Source organism: Neovison vison, chromosome 1 (genome assembly GCF_020171115.1).
Source record: "Neovison vison isolate M4711 chromosome 1, ASM_NN_V1, whole genome shotgun sequence".
Classification (NCBI taxonomy): domain Eukaryota; kingdom Metazoa; phylum Chordata; class Mammalia; order Carnivora; family Mustelidae; genus Neogale; species Neogale vison.
In genome coordinates, this window is record NC_058091.1 from 274,261,643 (window position 1) to 274,289,569 (window position 27,927).

The 27,927-nt window shown below is 42.7% G+C and overlaps 1 protein-coding gene and 1 pseudogene across 1 annotated transcript; one reads left to right on the forward strand and one right to left on the reverse strand.

The window, feature by feature from the left end:
* Positions 1-3,225: 3,225 nt before the first annotated feature.
* Positions 3,226-27,747, forward strand: SLC36A3 (solute carrier family 36 member 3). The gene is made up of 10 exons (XM_044241126.1): positions 3,226-3,365; positions 6,651-6,741; positions 9,628-9,716; positions 12,533-12,628; positions 17,570-17,654; positions 18,674-18,892; positions 21,154-21,252; positions 21,634-21,800; positions 24,225-24,394; positions 27,479-27,747. Exons 1-10 carry the CDS (start codon positions 3,226-3,228, stop codon positions 27,745-27,747), a joined length of 1,425 nt encoding a protein of 474 aa, XP_044097061.1.
* Positions 13,031-14,372, reverse strand: LOC122902105 (annotated as a pseudogene).
* Positions 27,748-27,927: the final 180 nt, after the last annotated feature.

Here is a 27,927-nt window from a genome sequence, read left to right on the forward strand (position 1 = left end):
TCATCGGCAGACCCAAACCACTTCCACTGATGGGTTCAGAGCCATGGCAAAGCATTCTTCCTCTTTCTGTGCTTGCCTCTCCCACCTTATTCCCTCATCGCCCCAACCAGTCTTGCTCAGTTTAAGAGTGTCCTCTGTTATTAAAAAATGGTCACAGTCACTGTCCAGGGACAAGCTGCTACTGCGTAAGATGCTCAGGTCAATCTCATCATTTAGACTAATATGGCGAGCATTCAATTTTGGAAAGAAAAAATAAATTTAAAAAATAAAAAAATAATAAAAATAAAATTGGAAATAAAACATAAATGTGGGCTGGGGAGACTTATTAGTAATATCAGCAACACTAAAGAATGCCAATTGCTAGAACTGTGTTTGAGTGGTGAGGATATTAACTTTTTGTCTGGCACTGGTTTACACACACACACACCCTCTACCCCCTCCCCATCCCAAATGAATATTTAACTTTCCGAGCTTGTTCTTGAATCAAGAACCATATAAAATCCTTTCTTCCTTCCCTCACTGAGAAGTTTACGATGTTTTGCAGAGGATTATCCTACTTAATCCTTATAACAACCCTAGGAGATTGCCACTGTCATTGTCCTTATTTTCAGATAAGGAGACAGGCTGAGAGATAGGAAGAAAGTTGCTGGTATCAAACATAGTTGGGCTCAGGACTCACATAGTTGTGCACCAACGAGGCCCAAGAGGGACCTCGAGTGATGATGGCCAAAGTGAAAAAGAAGGAAAATGTGTCCAGTGAAATAAGCCAGTCACAAAAAGACAAATAATGCATTATTCCGGTTTTATAAGGTACCTAGGGTAGTCTGATTCCTAGAAACATAGACTGGTGGGGGTGCGCTGGAGAGGGGAGCAGGCAGCAGTTTAATGGGGACAGTTTTGCAAGAAGAAAAGGGTGCTGGGGATTGGTTGCACGACATTGGGGATTATTTAACATTACTGAACTGTGTGCACTTACAAATAGTTAAGATGATCAATTTTACGTTATGTGTAACACAATTATTTTTATCACACAGTAAGTTGGTGATGGGATGTGTGCAAATAATGAAGCACATCCAGATGTTCACAGCTGTCCTCCCTGGATGGTGGGGAGGTTCATTGTCCTCTCTACTGTCTAGCTGACGTGTGTAGTGTCATCTTCCTACTTTCCACTCAGGGGCAGACTCCTTGAAAGTGTTCGTTGCTAAGCCTGCAGGACCTAAAGTGGAGTAGACATTCACTGGAAAGTATGAAAGCGGTGGCTAAATGCAGTGGGGGAGAGGAAACTCTTTCCAAATGGAGAAAAATAACCTTTGGGGTATCAGAAGAAGGAGAGATCTCAGTGGACATTCAGAGGAAGAAAGAGGCTCTTGAAGCAGATTTTGCAGCAGTACTGAGTTTTGACATGGGCAGCGTGTGGCTCCCATAATCTTCCCAAGGAGCCTATCTGGACCATCCCAAATGAACAGGCAGGCCAAGTACGGTGTACCCGGGCTTGCTCTGCAAAGGCATCTTTAAGATGAGGCTTGTATGCGCCAACGCTATCCTTCCTTTCATGTGAAAATTCTTAACGTCATCTTGATCCCTCCCTCTCTTCTATACCCCACCTCACATCTGTCCATCAGCACGTCTTCTTGGCTCTATCTTTTAAAGGTACTCAGATATCTCTTTAGCTGCCACCCTGATCTAAACCACTGTTGGTAAGCACCTGGCTCATCGCAGTCCTTTCCTATTTATCTCCCAACATTGGCCCTTTCCCTCCTTCAATCTGCTCCCAACCTAACGGCCCTAAGAGATCCTATTAAAATGCAAGTCATGTCACTTCTCTTCTCAACCTCTCCAAGATACCTCATCTCATTGTAAAAATTAAAGGCATTATAGCGGCGTACAAGATCCTACTTATCCCATTCCATCCCTCTTCTATACTTCTACTTACATTAACTGCATCTCTAGTGTAACCACATAATTTATCATCCAAACCAGGACACTTTTGATAATGAAGAGAGGCATATTGTTAATTATGCCAGGGCAATAAATACATACCGGAAGAATGCTGGGCAAACCAGACATATATCCACTCTACTCATCTCCCCTCTCCTTTGTGTGTGCTGAGCCAGCCACGTGGGCCTTATTACCATTCCCAAAATGCCCAGACCCTCTTCTGCCTCAGGACCTTTGCACTTACTCTTCCCTCTGCTTTAAGTTTCTTACCCAAGACATAAATGAGACATGTTCCCTCATCCCATTCAGCCCTTTACTCAGATGTCACTTTCTCAGTGAGGATCTCTCTGACCACCCCATCTAGGATTGCAACCCTCTCTATCCCAGTCAGCACTTCACATTCCCCTTTATTCCTTTATTTTTCTCTATACTACTGATTACCACCTAATATAACGTGACATATTTGTTTGCTGTCTCCTCAGTAGACTGCAGTTCCATGAGCATAGAGATTGTAATAAATTTGTACCCTCATGTATTCCCAGGAGGGAGAACAGTGCCTAGTATATCTTAGGTGCTCAATAGATATTTTAAAGTTTTTAAAGTTTTTAAAAGTTTAAATTATTTTTTAAAAGTACTCCCTTCCAAGTAGGCATATGTTCCAGAACATATGCCCTTCCTGTACAGGAATTCTGAGCAGGCAGCACTTGAACTGGGCCTTAAAAGACACTGTTCATTCCCACCCAGGGAAGGTGGTGGCTGGATCAGTCTCGGTTGGGCCACACCTGCATCCTGGGATTCTGTAGCACTTTATTGGCCAGGCAGACCTCATTGTGAGGTAGCTCTGGCTTCCTTCTCGCAGAGGTAGACAAGCGCTGAACCTGGCCCCCCATCCAGGCACCAGGACCTGCAGTCCAATGGTGACTTCCTCCTCCCAGTCACACTCTTCTCTTTGCCCTATAGCACTTAGGGCTGACCTGGGAGGGACTGGAAGCCCAGGTGAGTCCTGGCATGTGGCCGACCAAATGGTGAGGGGTCCTGAGGGTCACGATGAGATGAGACTCTCCAAAGTCTCCCAAAAGCCAAGTGAGGCATAGTCAACATCAACTTCCCCTGCCACCAGCGCTTAACTGATTCACACATTTGGGCTTCAGTTTGGCTCAGACACCCTCGGGAAACAGGAACCAGCATCTTGGGGCTGCAGCCTTGGTTTCTCTGGAGAAAAACCCATGGGAAGCTGGTTCAAGGCTATTACAGGCCTTCAACCTGTTCTGCCACCCCCCAACCGCCATGTTGAAGACGTCACTGCTTGGAAAGGACTTCAACAGTGCGCCCAGCAACTTGGACGATGGGTCCAAGTCACTCTTAGAGAGTAGGAGCGGTGTTGCTTCGCAGAATGTCTATCCTGCTGAGGAAGCCAATGGATTATCGTAAGTGGCCGCACTGCCCTTCCAGACCTGAGGCCAAGCGCTGCTGCCTTCACAGTGCTGGGCCACCTCTGCCTACTTCTCTCTCCCTAACACCCTTAGCCTCACTGAACAGGAGATGCATGGAGGAAATAAGAAATCCAAATCCAAGAAGGTTCATCTGTGTGGCTCTCTGTACTATTACACCTGTCTCCTAGCATTTGCAGAGAACCCAAATAGAGTAGGCATCCCACCATGAGCTTGATTCTAGGAACAGTTTTCATCACAGGCTGGCTGCATGTTCTTCCACAGTTTCAGACTGCTTTCCTCTCTTTCTGCATCTGCTTTATTCATTCCTGTTATTCTCCTTCCCTCCCTCCCTTCCTCAAACCCACCCAGGAAACAAAAGGTAATCTCCTAGCCCCATGTCCCTATTTCTACTGCTACAAACACAGACACGTGGAACTTTGTCTTAGAACTTTACTGCCAGTTAGACTATTATCCAGTAATCAGATCCGATAATAACCCTAGGCATAACGAGATTGTATATGACAATACCCAAGGTGGATAAGGATGTCAGGAAATGCCCTCACTCATGTTCTTCTAGGAAGAATTAAACGGGTATATTTCCAAATGGCAATGTTGTAATGTACATCAAATCTTAACCCCTATTTATTTTTTTTAAAGATTTTATTTATTTGTCAGAGAGAGAGAAGGAGCGTGAGAGTGCACAAGCAGGCAGAATGGTAGGCAGAGGTGGATAGAGAAGCAGGCTCCCTGCCGAGCAAGGAGCCCAATGGGGGACTCGATTCCAGGACCCTGGGATCATGACCCGAGCCAAAGGCAGCGATTTAACTGACTGAGCCACCCAGGCGTCCCTTAACACCTGCTTACAGAAAACATACAAATACCGACTTGACATATGCTTCTTTTGAAAGTACACCCCTACATACACACACACAGAGTAGGAAGCAGTGGCTGCTTTGGAGCGAGAGAATGCAGAGACCGAGAGGCAGAATGATGTATACTTACTAATAAGGTTTTCTGGTTCTTGTTTTTGTTCTGCCTTTTGAATTTCATATCCATGTTACTTAGGTATTTTTAAGTACAAATATAAATAAATACATCCTTTGATCAATAAACACCACTTCTAGGAATTTTTCCTAATGAGATAACAACAGGTATGCATAATTTTATTGAAGTACTGTCTATAATATTGAAGATTTAGAAACAGTAACACATTTAAATAAAGTATGGTACATACATACAGTAGAATGCAATATGGCCTTTACAGGTGATGAAGGAAATCTGTGGAAAATGCGTAGGACATACCATTCATAAAGAAAATTAGTTTAGGATACAGTATTATAATGGTTTTGCATGTATAAAAGTGTGTACCTTTAAAAACAAACAAACACCCAGAGAAGTGCTAGTCAAAATGCTAACAGTGCTTACGTCCAGTTAGTGGAATTTTGGTATTTCGTTTTACAATAGTAATGTATCATTTCTCAAAGAAAAATAAAGTTTTTATTTTAAACCCCAACATGGATTTTACTCTCCAAGGCCCTGATCTATAATGTTGTTAGCTAGGGCATCCAGTTTCTCCAAAGCTAATTTCACCTTTTTCAAGAGATCTGATTCAACTTGGACAAGATGCTGCTTGTAGGCAAGAAGTAAGAAACGGAAGGACAGAAGGCAGGAAGCGGGGAGAAGAGCACGTGTCTTGGAGAAATTACTACTAAGAAGCTGACAAAACATAAAAAGTAGTGTTTTGTTTTTGTTTTGACATATTTTCCAATGATTGCAGTTATCAAGAAATGCAAGTCATAAATGTCCTCTTGACAGTGAAGCGACAACAGGTGCCCACCCCCATCCTCAGGTGAATAGACCAAATTAATGAAGATGCAGAAAGTCAGAGGGGCTCCAAGGGCCTACCCTGTTCTCTCAGCCCCAACCCTTTTCCCAGGTTGGTACTGAATTATAAAATTGGACACAGCCCTAACTCCCTAACCGATGGGACAAAGACCTGGAGATCTAAACACCGTCTCTAAGGGACTCACTCTGTGACCGAGGCAGTCTGCCTCTAGAAAGTTCTAAGACTGCACAAGGAGTTCCCTCCAATGGCCTCCTCAAGGTCCCTTTTATTCCAGGAGGAGGGGACACCTCTACCTGCTTAAACCAGCCCTTGCTTGCCTTCATCCCAGCTCTGCTTCCCCTTCGAGGGAGTCCTTTTAGCAGGTGAGCACCATAGGTCAGACCTTATGATGATGCTGAAGATGAAGAGAGGACGGTGATGATGGTGATGGTGGTGGAGACGATGCCTCACTTCTCAGATGTGCTTCATGGTTCCAGGATTCCTATTATCATTACCTCTTTGGATTTTTACCACTTCCCTGGAAGTAAGGGCAAGAATTATCCCCCCCCCTTTTTTCCTTTGTCATGAAATCTTTTTTTGTTTGTTTATTTATTTTTATTATTTCTTTCTCTTTTTTGGCAGATGAGGAAGCAGAAAATGTAAGCAGCTAAGGGTCTTTCCAAAGTAGTGACCAAATTTCAGAGGTTAATGGCAGAACTAGAACTCAGAACTCAGTGCTCCTTACCTCTGAGTTCATTGCTCTTGAACTCAGCTTTTCATTTCAGTTCCTTCTTGATTCTCTTCTCGGGATCTTGTCCCCCCTTCCCCCTTCCCAATGGACATGTGGTGCCTGGGCAGGAACTGCTAGCACAGACGTGGAGGGTGTTTAGAACCCTGGTACCCAGCCCCCTGCCAGGCACGTAGTAAGCATTCTGTATGCGTGATAACAATTATTATTAAATTGTATCCAATGCAGAGCATGGAATATTTCAGGGAATGTTGGTTGAATACCTGGATGGAGTGAACTAGAACCAGTAAATACTCCATATGTTGTGAGAAGTTATGTTCTTTCTAGTGAGTGAAATTAATACATGACCCGGCATCAAAATTACTCTAGAAATTGAGAAAATTACTATTAGGTTTTTTCATTGATCATCTAAATGTAAAGCAGCTAATAGGTCTCAATAAATATTATGTGAGTGAATAAGTTGTGAAAGAAATCATTGGATGAATGCAATTGTGAATTATTTCATTAGAGCCTATTGTGTGTTAAATATTTGCCGGGTCACCTAAACTAGCACCAGCCCTGGATCAGATGTTACAGGGGCCACTTCCTCTGGTTTTTGTCCCTCTTCCCAATAGAGGGTTCTGGAGATGCTGAAAGGAACCTGAGCTTTGGGTCACCTTTCCCATATACTAACATAACCTCTTGTCTCCCTACTCTTCCCCTACAGGATCATGCAAACATTGATCCATTTATTGAAATGCAACATTGGCACAGGGCTCCTAGGGCTTCCCTTGGCCATGAAAAATGCCGGCTTATTGGTAAGAGGGACCTGTGTAATGGAAACTAGCTTTACCCATTTGGGGGGAAGGGGCAGTGGACCCCTAAGGCCTCTGTGCTATCACTGGCCAATTTGGGGGTGCCCTCTGCAATAGGAAATGTGCCTCTTGGCATCAATCCACCAGAGTCAGCCTGGAACCAAATGGAGTGCTCCCAGAGGGGAGCTCCTAGAGGCTATTACTCTCCCTCGCCCAGTTTTATTGAGGTATATAAATAGCATATAGTACCATATATGCTTAAGGTGTACCACATAATGACTTGGTATACATGTATTGTAAAATGATTACCACACTAAGTTTGGTTAACATATATATGTATGTGTGTATATATGTGTGTATATAAATTTTATATATATATAAAATTTATCATACACTTTGCAACTTTCAGGCATACCATACAGCAGTGTTAACTATGGTCATCATGTTGCACCTGTTTATCTCATAACTGGATGGCCCCCTTCCTCCAACTCCCCCACCCACCATTATTCTTAAAGACCCCCCACACTCACATACTGGCACTCAATCTGCTTCATCACAGCCCTCCCACTCCCTAGAACTGTAACCAGCCCATTTCATTCATATACCTTAGCAGCCTGGTCCCTGCAGGTATGTGAGCACTGCCTCTTGGTTCAAACCCTGAGGCTGACTGTGAGAAAGTGGCCTAGAAGGGGAGGATAGCAAAGGCCTCACCTGTCCCCTGACACCCCATGTCATCCCACCTCTATCTCTTGCCTCTACTGTTCCTTCTCCCTCATTTCTGTCTTTTGAAATCTGCCTCCTCTGTGAAACTTCACTGTTTCCTACTAAAATTAATGCCATCTTCCCTTTGTGTTTTTCTAGATCTTATATCTACCACACCCAGAATTCTTACAAAGATGAGATAATATTTTAGGATACCTACCTTCCTCGCTTACCTGAAAGCCCTGAGGACAGGAACTCTCTAATGCATTCTTACACCTCCTCACAATACCTGCTGTAGAGACAGGACACACAGGAAGTCCCAATTCATGTCTGTTGAACTGAATTGATGCAAAATATGTGACTTCCATTTAGATGATGCTTATTTCTCCTCCTCTTCAGGCCTGGTAAGGGACCCATATGTCAAAAAGAAGGCATATCAAAACTCTGGCTGCTTCTGACGTGACTTGCAGTCTGAGGCAGTTCCAACCCACAGATGAGACTCTCCCCCTTTGGAATCCTCGGGGTTCTAGAACCCCTGAAGAGTATTATTACCACATGGCCTCCAGCCAAACTCTCTTTGCCTGTGTGGTATTTGAAGATAGCTCTCTTACCCTCTGACTTTTGCTTCCTAAGGACCATTCGATATTTTCTCTGTCCTCCATTTCCCACCAGAACTTCTGATCATGGTTCATTTGAGAAGTACATGCTGAGCACCTACTCTATGCGTCCTTAGGCTCTGCAAATGTAGACGTAAACAGGATCAAAGGAAGTATCTCTTATATGGAGGCTGTGTTCTAGTGAAATCTAGTGGTGCTCTGGATCTCTCATTTGTTACTTTGTGATAATGTTCCATCAGGTCACATCTATAAAGGCATGACGAGTGACTAGCACAGAGGAAATCAGGGAGTCTCTCTTTCCTCTATGCCCCTCTGATCATATCTGAGAGAATAGGATTAATAATGAGTTCTGGTTTTTTAATCTCATCACACAAAAATGGAAACTATGTGAGAATAAGATAGTTTTATTAGCTTGACTGCAGTAAATATTTCACTATGTTTATGTACGTCAAATTGTCATGTTGTACACCTTAAATATATAGTCTTTAAAAAGTAATAGGGTTCATTATTTTTTCACCACACCCAGTGAAAAAATAATGAATACTGTTTTTCTGAAAATAAATAAATTGAAAAAAAATAGCCACACAAAAACTCTAGAAAAGAAACAAAATGAGCATGGCTAGCCTTATGAGATATGTTTATTTATGAACAGACTATTAGCTCAATGAAGTGAAAAATTCAGAAGTATGCCGAAGTGCAAAAGAAAAGTTAGTAACCAGCAAAAACTACAGTGGAAAGAATATCATTAACACTTGGCATCTGGGAAATGGGAATTCCTATCGAAACGACAATAAATGAGGGGCACTTGGCGGGCTCAGTCAGAAGAGCGTGCAACTCTTGATCTCCAGGTCATTAGTTTAAGACCCACGCTGGGGGCAGAGATTACTTTAAAAAATAAAATCTTTTTTAAAAATGACCAAAGAAAAAAAAGTAATAGGGTTAATGACAAATTAGACATACTAGAGCAATGATACTCAACTGGGGACAATTTTGCACACACACCTCCTAAGACATTTACAGTGTCTAGAGACATTCTCAGCTGTCACAACTCATGGGGAGAGGGAGTGCCGCTAACACTTGAATAGAGACCAACAAATAAGCTGAACATCCTGCAATGCACAAGAGGGCTTCCACAACATAGTATCATCTGGTCCAAAATATTGCTAATGTCCCCACTGGTAACTCTACACTAGAAGAAGAAAGCCAAGTCCTAAGAGAAACCTCGGTCCTCCAGTATCTTGTAGGAGGTGAGGGCTAGGGTGCGAAGAAGGAACGAGGGATCTAGAAAACAGAACCCAAGGCAGATGAGGAAAGGCGGGGGGTTGTCTGTGGAGGTGGTAGCTAGTCATGAGAAGTGCCCTAGCAGAGACTGGGCAGCTACTTTGCAGTGATGCTACAAAGGGCATTCGGACTAGACTGCCTAGGGGCACAAGGACATTCAGGCAAGGACCTCCATCCCAGAGGCAGCTTTATCATGAGAGGGACACCCTAGCACCCAGACTAGGAGAGGACCAGTTATGAGAATGATCAATGTATGGCTCACTGTACCCACCCCTCTTTCCCTGCCTAGGTGGGTCCTATCAGCCTGCTGGCCATCGGGATCCTCACCGTGCACTGCATGGTCATCCTGTTGAACTGTGCCCATCACCTTGGTCAGAGGTGAGAATCCTGCTTCTCTCTCCCCCCAGTGCCAGGCCCCGTCTGTGTTGAGTTTCCTTTGGCCACTGACCCACTTAATGAGCCTCTTCTCCAGCCATGCACCTACTGCTCTAGATTCTATAGAAGTGCTGGAGACGGGGATACAATCGCAACGGGAAACTCCTCTGTCCCGGCCCCATTCTGCTAACCTGCTGGATGACTTTGTCAAGTTCCTGCACCATCTGACTCTAAATATCTGTACCTGGAAAGATCAAAGGTGATAAAAGATGCAAGCTTGCCCTAGAAACTACCATGAGTATGCCTGATACTTGGGATGTCCTTCTTTCTCCCTTACTCCCCACACCCACCCTCCCCCCAACTCCAAGACACATACCTTGGAAGGGCAGTTTGGGCCAGGGAAACCCTTTCTGGGACAATTCCGTAAAAGCAGAAACCATAGTTGAAATGAATAATTCACAATGGCTCTGGTCATTGACAAAGCATACATACAAATACTCAGTGTTTCCATATTTGAAACTCCCAACACAAAAGAAATTCCTGAAAGAGAAGACAAATGCAATGAAGGCGAACAAGGCTGAGAGTTGCATATTTACAAACCAACAATTCATGTGTGATTAGTAATTCCTTACAGCCAACTGCCTGGTGGCTTTCTGTGTACAACCCTTATCTTCTCCCGAGCCACACAAATCCAGAGGGGTCCTTGCTGATATGCAGAAACTCCCCATAGGTCAAAGTAGAGAGAGTAACAGAAACTCCTCCTAAAGCCAAATTATCAAACCCAAACAGGTGTGTCCAGAGTGCTCATCAGTCACACCTAACTTGTAGGGCACTTTCCAGCTCACAAAAACACTGTAAGAGCATTTATGAATTCAACAATTACATTTATGGCGCAATTACATGTGCGAGGTACATGGCCAGAGCTTTAGAAGCCTTCTTTTATTTACTCCTTACAGTAAACTTTTACAGCAGGCACTATTATTGTCCCCATCTTACACAAGAGGAAACTGAGACCTAGGTGAACTGAACGTCTTGCTCAGGGTCACACAGCTAGGAAGTGGCAGAGCTGGTATTCAAAGGCCTGTGGGACCCACTCCAACAATTCTGCACATCTCTTGCTGGGACAATAATATCACCTTGTAGGTTTCTGATGCCTAAGCCATGATAAGCCTTTTCCTGGTTTTTAAGAAGATTTTATTTATTTGAAAGAGAGAGTGAGACCATAAACTTGGGTGGGGAGACTGCAGAGGGAGAAGCAGACTCCCCGCTGAGCAGGGAGCCTGATGCGGGGCTCCATCCCAGGAACCGGAGATCATGACCTGAGCTAAAGGCGATTCTTTTTTTTTTTTTTTTTTAAAGATTTTATTTATTTATTTGACAGAGAGAAATCACAAGTAGATGGAGAGGCAGGCAGAGAGAGAGAGGGAAGCAGGCTTCCTGCTGAGCAGAGAGCCCGATGCGGGCCTCGATCCCAGGACCCTGAGATCATGACCTGAGCCGAAGGCAGCGGCTTAACCCACTGAGCCACCCAGGCGCCCTAAAGGCGATTCTTAACTGCCTGAGCCACCCAGGTGCCCCCTGATTTTTTTTTTTTATGAGTTGTTTTTTCTTTTTTTCTTTTTCTTTTTTTTCTAATATAGAGTTTACAGACTGATGGTCTAAGAGCTTCACAATTTTTGTTTTGTTTTGCTTTAGTCTATGTTTAAAAACCTAGAGATTTCACATTAGGAAAAAAACAAACTTCACCTTCTCCTTGCTGGTTAGATAAGCTGACAGCTCTGAGGTCTCATTCCTCATTGCTCAGGGGGAACAGAGTCCTGGTCAAGCCCTCTTAGAATAGGATGTGTACCAGGGGCTTGCTACAGTCTCTACTTTTCCCTCTTCTGTGGTACACCAGCCCCTTTCTCCATATCATTGATACCTCATGCCCCGCAGTTTTTGAATTTATAACCCTCAGACTAATAAATATACCACTCCTATGCAATGTGATGACCTCATTTATATGGGAGTTCCCAGCGTAATGAACAATAATAAAAATGGAAGGATTATGCCATATTTCCAGCAGCATCTCCACATTCATCAGTCACCAACTCCTCCCCCAAACCCAGAGGGTGTGGCCCGGAAGTCTAAAGCGACTTGTTCAAGGCCTCTCAGCCATCTGAAGGGGGGTGTGTTGGGATTTTAACCCAAGACCCAAGTCTGGGTCTCCCTCCCATTCCCAGCTACACCCCTCAGTTAGCAGTTGGCGATCATCCCTTGGCCCCCTGCTGCAGCTCCCCCTGCTCACAGACAGTTCTTCAGTGGGGTTTTCCCTGCCCTTAGGAAGGGCCATCTAGGGCAGAGGGACAAGACAGACAGCAGCTTAGGTGTCACATCCTACAGGGGTGCTATCTCAAATGTTCCAACACCCTCAGCAGTGGGAGGGAGGGAATACAGTCCAGAAAAGACTGTCACTGGCTCAGTCATACCCAAACCCCCTTTTCTACTTCCTACTTCCCCCTGAAAGGTTTGCACACCTTTCATGACCCCTCTTCCCTGGTTTGTAGACTTAAGTCAAGACAAAGCTACTGTTTCCTTAAAAATCTTCTTTCACTTAAATATTATTGTTTAAGAAGACAACTACAAAAAAGAAAAAAAGAAAAGACAGTCTCCTGAAAGTTGTAAATGTATATTATAAAGTATCTTGTTAATAACATTGCTAGAAAATTTCCAGAATGTTCCATGCTAACACACAAATATATAATAATTACTCACTTTGGGAGTAAAGTATACCCTTAACAAAAATGCTTTAAGTTGTATATTGCTTGCCCTTTCCCTAGACTGCAAAAGACTTTCGTGAACTATGGAGAGGCCATGATGTACAGCCTGGAAACCTGCCCAAACGCCTGGCTGAGGACCCACTCCGTGTGGGGAAGGTAGTACTCATAAATGTTGTAGCAGTAGTGGCGGGAGTAGTAAGAACAATAATAATCCTCACCTGGTCTTCCCTTATTCCTAGTTAGAGGGTTAAATGAATACATTGTTGTTACAAGCCATCCAACAAGACATTGCTCCATTCCCAACCCCTCTTCTTCCTATAAGTAACAACTGATACCTAGTTAGTAAATATTCTTCTAAACTTTATCTCTACAGGTACATGAATATACGTGTGTGAGTGGAAATACAAGTTTCATTTAGCATTTTCTTGTACACTAAGTAGAATTTCGTTTTTGAATTTGCTTTTTCATCTAATAATATATCTCTAATTTCTTTCCATGCTGGGACATAAAGATCTACCTGGTTATTTTTTTTGTCACTTAATAGAAATATGGGATTTATTAGTCAACTATAATCACAATATAATCACTATAGATTTCCCCTTCTATATTCATCCCACCAAACGCAAAACAGGAGTGTGTCAGTCTGACTTTCTTCATGTGAGTCAGCATCTTGGGTCACTCCTTTGTCAGTGGAAGTCCCTTTCTCAGTATCACAGTTCAGAGTGACAAATTTGAATCTTCTTTCTCAGAAGTACACATCACTGGCCATGGAATGACACACAGAGAATGATCTGAACGTCCAGGTGGTAGAAAATTTTCAGATTTTTAAAAAAGATTTTATTTATTTATTTGACAGGGAGAGCATTCACAAGTAGGCGGAGAGGCAGGCAGAGAGCGGGGAAGCGGGCTCCCTGCCCAGCAGAGAGCCCGATGTGGGGCCAGATCCCAGGATCCCGAGATCATGACCTGAGCCGAAGGCAGAGGCTTAACCCACTGAGCCACCCAGGTTCCCCGAAAATTTTCAGATTTAAGCAAAGTCCATCCAATGCTGCTTTTCTATATAATACTGGTACATTGTGTCCAGTGTTGCTGCATGGGAGAGTCATCCCTACAAAGATACAGGTGTTTCCCCACAATCTCAGTTGATTGCACAGCACAGCCTATAGGAGGTGCCCCAGTGGGACTCAACCTCTGCCACTTCATGTCACTTTAATCAGTGCAATGGACATTATCATAGAATTTGTCCCCTACCAAGCCTCATGGATGAAGAGCTTTGTCTCTTGCTGCCACCGTCACATGAGGGGTGGAGGTTTTCCAAGTGTCTGTCTGTGACCAGGTTAGAGTGTCTGTGTAAAACACATGCAGCTTCACACCCAGATGGGCTGGGCACCTCTCTTTCCACCTGCAAAGACATACAACTGGTTTTCAATGGCTGCATGATGTGTGGAATGTTCTTGGGGTCGGTGGGGGACTGCTTAACTCTGGCATGGTCTCAAAGTCCTAGTTCCACTATTCGGAACTTGTAGGCAATTTCAGTTTCCTGACCTCCAAACACCCAGATACTATGAGGTGCACAAGAGGAAATGGAGTTGGCAGGCTTGTAATGGGGCAAGAGGCCCTCCAGGGTGGCTATCCAAGATAGTGTGTTCCTGGACCTGTACTGGTGTATTCCTGGACCTGTACTGTGCACAGCAGAGAAGCTCTTGCTTGGATCTGCTTCCCCAACAATGAAGACCTTCCCTCTCTTGGCATCACCAGCTGTGTGTAAATATGAGCAGCTGTGGCCAACTCGAGCACAGGAGCTGTCTTGGGGCAGGGGGGTGGTGCGAGGTATAGTCAAGGTCTACCATGTTGCTTTCCTGGGCATGTCTCCAGGCTCCAAGACTGGCAGCAGCTTCATGGTGTCCTGTGGCAGCTTAGGATGCTCTTGGGCTTATGTGATTATTTTTTAAGGCTCAGAATGTTCTTCAGTGGAGACATGATTGCATTTAAGTCTTTCCCTAATAGTGAACATTCAGGCTGCTCCCTTGTTGATAAAAAGTGCCTGTTATACAAGATGACTTTCTGTGTCTTAGCATCTCTGATTATCTCCTTGACTTTATAGATAGGCAGGGAGGGTCTTTTTTGTCCTGGAAATATGAGACAACCAAGGCTCATAAGGAAAAAAATACCAGGTCCATGAACAGATACAGATAATGGTTACACTGAAATTCGACACAAACCTAAAATTCCAGCCTTTCCCAGCAGAGTCCTTCAGGAGGTAGTGAGTCAGTATTGTGGCTACCAAGATCCCTTCTGCAGCTCCTCTCTTGCGACTCTCAGTAGGTCATTTCTCTTTTGATCAGGAGACACTCTGATTATCAGACAGGTGAGGTTATGGGGCAATAATGAATGAATGACTCACAAACACTTATCCTCTCTCCCCAAGGTTTATGTTTCAGACAACCCCTAATCAGAACTTTTGGGTAGGAAGGGTCCTTAGATACCTCCATATCTATGCCTATTCAATGGCGAAATATAGAGCCCAGATAGGGCAATAAAGCTACCCAACATCACACAGGAATTTAGTGGCAGAGCAAGAACTAGAATCCTGAACTTCTAGTTCCCTCCCATTACATTGTACCATTTCTCGAGAGGCCCAGTAACTGAAAAAGAGTTAGGAACATATTTTAAACAATGATTTGTAATTCTTAGTGTGCTAAGGGATATGTAGGAGCATGAGGTAGGCAATAATCATCAATGGGGGCTCAGGCCATAAGGTGAAAAGTCATTGGGAGACTTTATATAGGAGGAAAACACTGACACCACCCAACTCCAGGTATTAATCATAGCATCTCATGTCTAGACATGGGATATCCAGACACAATGTGTCTTATAATGGAATACATACAGTAGGGAGTACAGAGTATCGCCCTGGAAATATTCTTGCCACAGAAATGAATAAAGAATCTCAATCTAGTCAAGCTGCTTGATCTAATACCAGTTTAAGGGAAACATGGGGTATGGAGAAATGCATTAACTGACATTATGAAGAAGTCATCAACCAAATCTAGGAAGTGGGACATACTACAAGATAAATTATATGGTATCTTCAACCCCCCTAAATGGTTAAAAATTGCAAAGGGGGGATAAAAAAAGCAGAGCAAGGGGAAGGCAACAGTTCTAAAAACTTAAGAGATGTAGTAGTAATAACAAAATGCAATGTATAGACTTGTTTAGAAACCAGCAGTAAAATAGATATTTTTAAGACAATTAGAGAAATCTGAATATGGACTGTTATTAAATGATATGAAGAAATTATTACTAATTTTGGAGGGATGGTAATGGCATTTTAAAGATCTATATATAGTAAGTCCTTATCCATTAAAGTTATGTATGGAATTATTTACAGATGAATTGTCTTAAATTCTCTAATCTGCTACAAATACTCCAACAAACAAGCATATGGGTCATAGGGGTAAAGGGAGAGATAGAAGAGGACTGGAAAAAAGTTAATAACTGTTGAAGCTGGGATTGGCAGGTGAGGAATAATGGATTATTGTCATTCCTTTTGTATATGTTTAAAACTTTCCATCATAAAGAGAGAAAACATCTCTATTCTGGTCTCACATGATACTGAGCTTCTGATTTCAAAGGCTGATACAAGAGTCAGGAATCGTATTTTTTTGCATAAACCTCAGGTAATTCTGATGCAAGTGGTACTGTACCCCAACTTTGAAAACCACTGCTCTAAGGCTATACTACCCTGAACACATCCAAGTTTCATCTAAACTGATCCTATTTTTGTTCCTTTAAACAATAAATGCATCTCCAATTTTGGGACAATTGAAGAATACAAAAGAATAATGACAAGAATGGACTATAATATACTAAATCTTAAAAATTGTTTTTTTGTGTGATACCCCAAAAGAGGAAGAATGTATCTTTCTTAAATACCAACTGATAAATTTAGAAAAAAATGCCAGATAGAATGAGAAAACCATCACTCTGTCACCGATGAAATAATTGATTCAGACAAGGATCACCAATGAATGTCAAAACCCTTGGTTGGAGAGGAACAAGATATTCATGCCATCTCAAAGCTTTACTTGCAGATTATAACGAGGTTAAATGTGCATTTGCAATGGACTCATCTGACAGTCATCATCACAGAGGAGCCACAGGACAGCATGGGCCTCCTAATATGATGGAAAAAGTACCAAATATCACCTATGTGGTACGCTTGCCAAATATACTTACCTGAGTCTAATCATGAGGAAGCAATCTTCCAAGTCTATAGTGTGGGACATTCTACAAGACAATTGTCCTGAATTCTTCCCCCAAAAGCCAATGTCATGGAAAATCAAAGAATGTGGATGTTCACAGGGCTGGTCTACGTGGATAAAGACTAGAGATATAGCCACATGCAATATAGAAACCTCAATTAGATCCTGAATCCAAAAAATAAATAATAGCTTAAGAGATATTTTGGAGACAATTGGGTTATTTAAAATATGGACTATATATTTGAGGACGTTAAGGTTGATTTTCTGGATCATAGTCTCCAGAGGGATATGCTGAGGGAGTTACAGTTGAAGTCTTATGATATCTGCAGTAGTTCCAAAAAAGAATGCCTGTGTGGGGGGATGAATACGTACATTCATATACAAATCCATACTTATATAATGCAGTTAGGGCCAAAAGTTAACAATTGGTATATTTAGTTCAAGGACATATTGATGTTAGTTATACCAGTCTTTCAATTGTTTCTGTGGGCTTGAAAAAAAATTTTTTTTAAGATTTTATTTATTTATTTGACAGACAGAGATCACAAGTAGGCAGACAGAGAGGAGGAAGCAGGCTCACTGCGGAGCGGAGAGCCCGATATGGGGCTCTATCCCCAGGACCCTGGGATCATGACCTGAGCCGAAGGCAGATGCTTTAACCCACTGAGCGAGCCACCCAGGCGCCCGGCTTGAAAATTTTTAACGTAAAAAAAATGTAGCAGAGTATTAAAAATAATAACAACAGAAATAATCACTTCAAAAAATAAAAACAAATACATTTTTAAAAGTAATTTGTTTTCTCCCTGTATCTGTCTCTTCTTTTCCTCTTCAGGTACACTGTCAGCTTCTTATTAATCACCACCCAACTGGGATTCTGCAGCGTCTATTTTATGTTTATGGCAGACAACTTGCAACAGGTGAAAAGGATCTTCTGGGCAGAGTGGGAGAAAAGCAGACAACCCACTGCTACGGGTGCATTAGCAAAAGTATAGTGTTCAGCTAGAGGGGGGAAATGGTTTCATTTGTCATTCCTCATCAGTGGAATGACATGGGTGTCCTTTCAGTCCTGTCACTTGTTAAGAGGATTATTGAGAAGTCAAAGCAACATCTGAGGAGTAGCCAGGATGGAAAAGAGGCTTGCTATAACGTCCAATCAGAAATCATTGAGAATTTTTAGCCTGAAAAGTGTTGCTGGAATTCACTGTAGGTATCTCAGGGTTGTCACATAGAAAATGACTGATTAAATATGAGACAAATAAGCTGCGGTCCTGGCCCTCATTGCTTTACCAAGAGGCATTATGAATCAGTCATAGCGTTCTTTCTTGGCTTCATGGATAGAGGAAGCATAATTGGTTTTGTGCATTCAAACAGCCAGAACTATGGCAAGTATTGTAGAGGAAATATTCAAGCAGATGGATTTTGTTCAGAACTTTCTAGTTTTTAGGACTAGCTAAAGTTAGAGAAGATATCCTTCTGTAATCAACTTCCATTCTCTGAGTATATGAAAGGAAACCACTTGACAGGAAAGAAGAGGTTGCGTTAGACAACAAAAGGAGATTTTACGATTCTAAGGGTTTCTTATCGTCACAGTCATGGGCACCACAGTTGGGGTTACCAGATTTGGGGAAAAAATATATATGTGTGTGTGTGTATACACACAACACACACACACATATACATATATGCATATGTATATACAAGTGTGTGTGTATATATATACACACACATATATATGTGCAACACCCAGTTAAATTGGTATTTCAATAAACACAGCAAGTTTGGTTTTGTTTTTTTACTGTGAATATGTCCTATGGAATATTTAGAACATACTGACTAAAAAGTTACTTGTTAATTATTTGAAATAGAAACTTAAGTGGGCCTTTTGTATTTAATCTAACACTTCTAACTACACGGCCCCTCCTTATGAATACATCAGATGGTAGAAGAAGTCCACATGACCTCCAGCAACTGCCAACCCAGGAAGATCCTGGTGCTGACTCCCATCCTGGACATTCGCTTCTACATGCTGACAATCCTGCCCTTCCTGGTCCTGCTGGTGTTTATCCAGAACCTCAGGTTGCTGTCCATCTTCTCGATGCTGGCCAACATCACCACCCTGGGGAGCATGGCTCTGATCTTTGAGTATATCATACAGGTCTGTGCCTAAAATCGACGGCAGATGGGGTTCTGAGACACCTGGGGAAGGTTAGTATCATTATGGGAAGGTGAAGGTGAGGAAGGTGACCTGCTCTGAACTAAAGTGACATCTGTGAACACTTTGGCCCCACAAGCTGTAAGAGATAGTTGACATCATCATTGTCGTCATCACGCTGGATAACAGTGAGTCATTTGACAATTAGTTATTGAATACCTTCTGTGATCCAGGCATGGTGCAAGGCAGTGGGTGAAACTGATGGCATATCTGCTCTCATGGAGGTCACATTCATTTGGGGAGATAAACCTCAACTAAGAACCAACAAAAGTTGTAACAGTGGTAGGTTGACAAAGGATACATGCATGATAAAGAAATTTTATTTACTTGATGTCAAGTTCTTAACATATATTAACTCACTGAATCTTTTCAGTGGTACTATTTTATATGTTTTATATTTTGTGAGTACTCAGCTTAGAGACAAGGAAACTGATACACAGAAAGTAATTTTTTCACTGATTTCTATCAGTTGCTTCCCAAGCCCATGCTTTACTATTATCATAGGCCCCGAAATTCTACCATTATAGCTTCATTTCTTTGACTCTGAAAATCTTTGGGGGCTATATTAGTTTCCTACTGCTCCTGTAACAAATTATCACAAATCTGGCCTTTTAAAACAACACAAATTTATCTTACAGTTCTGGAGGTCTCACTGGGATAAAATCAAGGTGTCAGCAGGGCTGGGTTTCTTTTTGGAAGCTTATGGGGAGAATCTGTTTTTTTGCCTGCTCCAGCTTCTAGAGGCTACCCACATGCCTTGGCTTATGGCTGCCTTCCATCTCCAAAGTCAGCAATGCAAAGCTAAGTGTGTCCCACACCACCATCTCTCTAGTTCTCTTTTCCGACCCCTTTTCCACTTTTAAAGACCGTTGTTATTACCCTGGACCCACCCAGATGACCCAAGATAATCTCCTTCTTTTAAGGTCAGCTGATTAGAAACCTGAATTCAGTCTGAAAATTTAATTCTCCCTTGCTAAGTAATATAACATATTCAAAGATTCCAGGGACTAGGACAAGGACATCTTTGGGAAAGAGCCATTATTCTGCCACAGGAGTCTATTAAAATAATCATTCTCTCCGCATGCATGTTGCTGCTATAGTAGAAGTGATGAGAAAGAGGCACTGGAGAGTGGGAAGACAGGAGAACTGAATTCTCATCCAAGCTACGCCAGTATCTCGCAGAATAGCCTTAGGCAACTCCCTTCTCCCTGGGTCCCACTTTGCCTACATGTAAAGATGTGGTAAATACGTGAAAAGCACTCCTGAAGAAGGAATGAAATTCTGATCTACGCTGCAACATGGATGAACCTTAAAGGCATTATGCTCAGTGAGATAAGCCAGCCACAAAAGGACAGGGATTATATGATTCCACTTTATGAGGTACCTAGCATTCGTAAATTCATAGAAACAATGTAGAATAGAGATGACCAGGAGCTGGGTAATAAACAGTTATTATTTCATGCATACAAAGTTTCAATTTGGGAGGATGAAAAATTTCTGGAGATGGGTGGTGTTGTACATCAGTGAGAATGGACTCGGTGCCACTGTATTATATACTTAAGTGTTTAAAATATTAAATTTTATGCTATGTATAATTTACCACAATAAAAACAAAGAACTTTTTTAAAAAGATTTATTTATTTATTTGAGACACACAGAGAGGGAAAGAAACCATGAGTGCAGGGAGGGACAGAGGGTGAGGGAGAGATTCTCAAACAGACTCCCCACTGAGTGCGGACCCCCCCCCCCCAACATGGGGCTCAATTTTAGGACCCTGAGATCATGACCTGAGCTGAAATCAAGAGTTGGATGCTTAGGCCCCTGGGTGGCTAAGCTAGCTGAGTACCTGCCTTCAGTTCAGGTCATGGTCCCAGGGTCCTGGGATGGAGCCCTGCACCATGATGGCACCCTGCTTGGTGGAAAGCCTGCTTCTCCCTCTCTTTCTGCTACTTCCCATGCTCGAGCTTTCTCTGTCAAATAAATAAATAAAATCTTTTTTTAAAAGTTTGGATGCTTAACTGACTGAGCCACCCAGGTGCCCCCAAGAACTTTTTAAAGAGAAGAGGTGTGACTCAGCTCTAGCGACCTCACAGGTGTTCATGACACTCGTGAGGGCAGGTGTGGCCCAATTTTCTACCAGGCAAAGTTCGAGGATGACTCTAATACCATGGCAAAACAAACGCCCTTCTTCTCCTTCCTCTCAGGAGATTCCAGATCCCAGCAGCCTCCCCTTGATGGCAAGCTGGAAGACCTTCTTACTGTTCTTTGGTACAGCCATCTTCACCTTTGAAGGCGTCGGTATGGTAAGATGGATGTGGGGTTTGCATAAAGGGTCCACGGTGCTCTCCGGGGAAGCCAGTTGTTCCAGATGTCTTAAAATAGTAACGAGAAGTGTAGGATATGATCTTTTCCTGGTGGAAGGGAAAATCAGGAACCCATCCTGGTCACCAACTCCTCCATGCACCACACTAAGCCTTGAGGACTGAGTGCAAATGTACTCATTAGTCCAGCCAGAGTAGGGCACTCCTGGCAATAGAGAATGGAAGAAAATAAAAAAGAGTGTGGCCATTCCTGACCCTGGGCCACCCAGAGAAGGATGTCTGTACCTGCAGATGAAGCCTGCTCCTTCACGAGGGGCCACGCTTCTGACTACCTCTTCTTTCTCAATCTCCTTTAACCTTTAGGTTCTGCCTCTCAAAAATCAGATGAAGCATCCACAACAGTTTTCTTTTGTTCTGTACTTGGGGATGTCCCTTATCATCATCCTCTACATCTGCCTGGGGACACTGGGCTACATGAAGTTTGGGTCCAACACCCAAGCCAGCATCACCCTCAACTTGCCCAATTGCTGGTATGTCCCTGCCTGCCTGTGCTGACGAGGGTAGTAGAGTCATGGGATCTGAGTCTTAGCAACAGAATGTGGCATTCCTTTGGGTTGTCACTAGCACCATACATTAACCGCCAATATTGGTGAGAGGATAACATGTGGGTTTGATAATATAGGTATTGTGCATTATCTGGTTAAGCTTTCATAACAGCCCTATGAGTTAGCATGATTTTCATCAAGTCCAGTCACTAGACGAGGAAGTTGCTATTTGGAAAGTCTGTATAGAACTCTCCCAGCTCACCTCGTTTGTGAGAAGCTGAAACTTGACACTGAACCTGTCTGATTCTATGGTTCAAAGACCCTAAAACAGAATGATCTGGGAGTGTTTGGGAAATACAAACAGCAACAACAAAAAGTGTAACTCCAGAATAATGATCAAGGGTCTCGCAGATGGACCACTACTCAGGCCCCCAGTTCCAGAAATGGAGCTAGATTGCCATTGTTATGCTCCAGCTGGAATTTAGTTTGGAGTTCTTACATTTGACTATTCATTCATTTACTCACCCACTTGTTCATCCAGATAACCTTTTTTGGGGCTGGCACACAGCATTCATCAAGTGTTAGCTATTATCATTATTCTGACAGTATAGAGTGAGTGCTTTGCAACTCAGCAGTCAGTAGAACCAAGTGTTGAAGGGCACAGGTTCTAAAACTAAGTAAAGGGATTTGCATCCTGGTCCTTATGTGACCTTGGACAAGCTACCTAATTTTACAGACCTCATTTCCATCATCAGTAAAATGGGGATAACCCTAATGCCTATGTGTATTGGCTTGGTTATTCTCTAGTAACAAACAACTCCAAAATTTCACTGGCTGAATACACACAAATGCTTAATTCTATGCTCATGCTACATGTCCATTATGGAGAGGCTGGGGCTTGGCTCTTGTACCATCCCCACTCAAGGACACAGAATGAGGAGACAGCCACTCCCTCAAATGTCAAATCAAAACATTATGGAGAAGGCAGTGAATCATGCCCTTCACCATGAAGCTGCCAAAGGAAAAGAAAAATGCCCGGTACACAGTAAGTATTCGTCAAGTATTAGCTCCTGTCCTTGTTATGTTCAGAGACGAGTAGAGTGGTAGGGTCTTCAACTCCCACAAGGCCACAGCTATAAAATGTGAAAAATACCACCAGCCCCACGCACCTCATTGTGTTGTGGTAATGACTGGGTGGGGTAATAATGTAGAATTTCCTTGAAGTCTTAGTTTACTTTATGCAAGTAAGATATCATTCTAATATGCTCCTCCCATTCTGGGCCATTCAGGCTGCCTTTGGCTACCTTGGGCAGGGCACATTCCTTGTGGGAGGGTCTCAGCTGGAAAACGTGGGCATCAGCTACCGTGAGAACTTCACATCGGCTCTGAACCTGGCTGGCGACCAGATTCCCCAGAGGAGCCTTAGACAAATCCCCCTTCCAAATAAGAAAAAGGCCAACAACCCAAGGAAAAAATGGGTGTGAACCCACAGTTCACAGTCAAATCTTTTAAATGGCATTTTATATATTTGAAAAAATATTTTCTTTCCCTCATAATAACAGAATTGCCTGAAAAAAAACAGAATGACATAGACCAACACGCATTCACACATTGTGTTTTGACAAAGATGCCTGGAAGCAAGCTTTCCAAAAATCTAGGATAACAAAGGGGAAATATGTCAGTAGCTATCCTAAGTTCAAATCACATGTAATTTCAGCCAGCATTTTTACCTCTCAGGGTGTATGCTAATGTGCATAGATAACTATGTAGCAGGTTATGTTTTGCAGCATTGTTTACTAGCAAAAGACTGGGAATAATCTAAATATCCTTTAACTGGGCCTGGTCAAAAAAATTATAGTGTATCTATGCAATTGGAATATTAAGCATCTATTACAAAGAAGAGCCAAATCTATGTGTACTGATAAACAATCTCCAAGAAATAATTAATGAACAGAAATGGAGCTCAGCTGTGTGTAGAGGATGCTATGGTATGTGTGTAGGTGTACCTATGTTCACTATAAGGTTTTTTATACACTGATTATTTTTGAAATGGCTACAGGAAAATTCTTAGAGGAGTTGCCTATGGAAAGAATGGGAATCAAGGGTGGGCGGGAAGCTTTTCACTCTATGACTTTTGAAATAGGAATTTTACTCTATATAAACAGAGCTTTTCAAGAAAGTAAAAGAATAATTGGCACAGGTGCCTGAGACTGTACAGGTCTAATGAGTCAGAATATCCAGGAATGTCACTTTTAATGAGCTTCCTGGGTGGCTCTGATGGCAGGTCAAGCCTGAGCCAGTTCTGTAACTTAGTGATAGGTGTACCAGTACACCAGAGCAATGAGTGAGTCCTGAGTGACCCTGCCCAGGAGCCACATCAAATTTCACGTGCTATCCGTCTGTCTGCAGGCTGTACCAGTCAGTCAAGCTGATGTACTCCGTCGGCATCTTCTTCACCTACGCCCTCCAGTTCCATGTCCCAGCCGAAATCATCATCCCCTTCGTCATCTCCCAGGTGTCAGAGAGCTGGACACTGTTAATAGACCTGTCTGTCCGCACAGCCTTGGTCTGTCTGACCTGTGAGTAGGATAAAAGGGCATTCTTTCTCCAAAGCTATGGCTGCTGGTCACACTGGCATCTACCCCACTATCACTGGCTCTGCCACTTACCTTCTTTGGACCTTGGTCAAGATAACTTCACCTTCCTGAACCTCAACTTTCCATCTAAAAAATGGGCTTACACATGGAATGTATCCTTTGGCAGGTTTATGGGAGAAAGAAGTACCATTCATTCAATCATACTCTTATGTGCCTCCCAGATGCCAGGTGCCATACTGACATTGCCTTAAACTCATGACAGCCTAGCATCATAATATTACCAACTGGAGGAACAGTGGCCCAGAGAGTTTAGGTAACACACTCAAATCATAGAGCTGCTAAGTGACAGAGCTGGAAACTGAGCATCCGTTATATAGCACTTAAGTCTGTTTTCCGTCGTACGCCATATTGCCCTCTATTATAAATTAAGATCAAGTCCTATCATAAAGTAGCCTTCAACTGTAAGAGAAAACAAGGGATGATTTGTCAAAGTCTTGGTGATCATTTTTTGGGGTGCAACCTTTTCTCCTCTCCTCCTCCCATATTCCTTCCTAATGCTTCCTTCATTCATTGATTCACTCATTCGTTTTACATTAGGCACTGTTGTAGATGTGAACAGGACTGGAGAATTTTTTCTCTGAAGTTTGTCCAGGGAAAAAACATCAGAAAAGGTGTCCCATGAGTAAAGAGGGAAAGAACTAGGGTCGTTTTGCCTGGGGAAGTGAAGGCTTGGGAAACTTTTCTATCTGTCCTCAAACACCTATGGTATATATGCAAGAGAGAGAAAATTTAGCCTTAAAGAATCCAGGAGTCGGAGATTAAAGTTGAAGAAATGAAGTTTTAGTTCAAGGTCAGGAGAAACTGTGTAATTGTTGGAGCCTTCCAGCAGAAGAATATGCTACCAGATGCTATGCATCACATAAATGGATTTCTGGAAGCAGAAACAACACACCTGCTGGTTTAAGGTACTACAGAGTTTCTGGTCTGTAACAGGACACTAGGGACCTGCAGCTCTATTGTTTTGAGATCATTCCTAATAGGAAGGGTCTAACTTGAAGAGAAAACCTGTACACAGGTTCAGGCCACTTGAGATCAGGGAAGACAGTGCTACACAGAGCTGACTGTCTAATGACAGGCCCCGTTTCTGTTACATGCCAGATGACCACTTCCTCCTCCTTTATTCAGCAGTCAATTCCATTATCTTTCATTCATTCAGCAGTCATATGTTGAGCACCTATGATATGCCTGCCATTGTGCTAGGCACTGGGGATACAATAATGAATAATAAAGAAGACATGTTGCGTAAGAAATATATGCAAGGAAATAATTACAACACATTGTGATGAATGTTAAGATGGCACGTAATGAGGTACCATACAATTGTTAAGATAAGAGGATACTCTGAGAGCACATTAGAAGGTCCTGTACTTTAGCCAAGGCCAGATCAGGGAGTCCTCTCCAGTGGAGTGATATTTCAGTTAAGACCTAAAAGATAGGGACACCTGGGTTGCTCAGTTGGTTGAGCATCTGCCTTTAGTTCAGGTCATGACCCCAGGGTTCTGGGATGGAGCCCCACACTGGGCTCCCTGGTCAGCAGTGAGTCTGTTTCTCTCTCTCCTTCTGCCCCTCTGCCTGCTTGTGTTCCCTCTGGCTTTCCTTCTCTCTCTCAAATAAATAAAGTTTTTTTTTTTTAAAAAAAGACCTAAGAGATAAGTAGAAGATAGATGGAGAAGTGAAGAATGAACCACATTAGGAAGGAGGCTGTGCACAGAACTGAGGCAAGTACTTACATACAGCCTCTTAGAAGAACTAAAAGTAGTGGGGAGTGATAAGACATGAAGCCAGAGCACCTGACAAGGCCCAAGTTGTCACAGACCTTGTGCTAAGGAGATGGAAGAGGGGAGCCATAGAAGGTCTGTGAGCAGTAGGTTGGTATCACCAGATAGGATCTTTCTAGAGAACTCATCCAGACTGCCTTATATTATAGCTTTCCATTAAAATATTTTCTCTGCCCTGTCAGTGTGAGGTGTCCTGGAGAAGAGATAGATTTTCTCTGTGCCTCCTCCAGTAAGCAATTCATTAAATATCTGAGAAGGGAAAGCTGTGGACCTGACCATCCCATCAGAGGGGTGACGAATTCTCAACTGCAAGAGTTGATGAGTCTCTCTCATTCTCTAAGTAGATGTGTTGCAGCAATTTCAGAAAGAGGTGAGGTTTTCTTTAAATCCAGCAGGCTAGTTTGAGTGTTTTTGTGGACAGTTTTTCCCTAATTTGTTCATAGGAAAATCATACAGTTGTGCAAAGTGAAATCATATATGTGGTATAGTTATTCACTCATACATTATTGAAATTGGAATCCCCTAGAAAATCCATGATGTCTGTTCATCATCTGTAGGAAAGATGGAGATTTAAGACCATGGTGTTTTAGATGAGATGGGGAGGGAGCAACCTTTTGCTATCTTCATGTATTATGTTCTTTTTAGTTACCAGAATCATTCTAGGAGTAGGAAAACAAGTCATTAAGATTCTGACAACAAAGCCATCTCCCATTTTTAAGTCATTCTTGCTTCTAGATAGTGGCTGTGCTTTGTAGAGTAGTACAAATTCACAGTAGATTCAGTGTCTGAGTAAGAGCATCTATGATATACAAGTTCTTTCATATGCAAGGGATGCAGCATAGACAAGTGGAAGGGGCTTAGACACATTTCAATGGATTCTCATCTCAAAGCATTTGTGACCTTGACCACATTCCATTTCCTTGGAGCTCTAGATTCCCCCATCTCTTGAATGAGAAGGAGATAATAGATGCATGGTAGAGGAGCCCTTCCTCTTTTATGTTTTAGATAAAACATAAAAGAAAAGCATCTATATTGGTCTTTAAAACAGCAGGGGGAATCCAAAATCACAGTGCCTGACCTACTGCTCTCATCTTCAAGGGATCCCTTGCCCACATTTCCAAAGTGGTCTGGCATCCATGGGATGATAAGGCTCCAAAGAAATATTTGGTTTCTGAACTTCCCTCTTGCAGGGACAATCAGGGATTCTAAGTTTCTTCTCTCTCTGCAGGTGTCTCAGCCATTCTCATCCCCCGCCTGGACCTGGTCATCTCTTTTGTGGGCTCTGTGAGCAGCAGTGCCCTGGCCCTCATCATCCCACCTCTCCTGGAGCTCATCACCTTTTATGCTGAAGACATGAGCTGTGCCACCATTGCAAAGGATGTCATGATCGGCATCCTGGGCCTTTTGGGGTGTGTATTTGGAACATACCAAGCCCTCTATGAGTTGATCCAACCCATCAGCCAGTCCATAACCAATTCCACAGGTGTCTATGCATAATTATCTATTTTTATTCTAATGGATCTCCTTTCCTCCCATCCCCAACTTGACTTTCATTGTGGATGTTATATACATTCATCAAACCCCAACATCTCTATATTAATTAGCGGCTTCTTTATCTTTCCATGAGAAATGTACATGACACAAGTCAGTACTCCTACCTCTCAGACTATGCCTTTT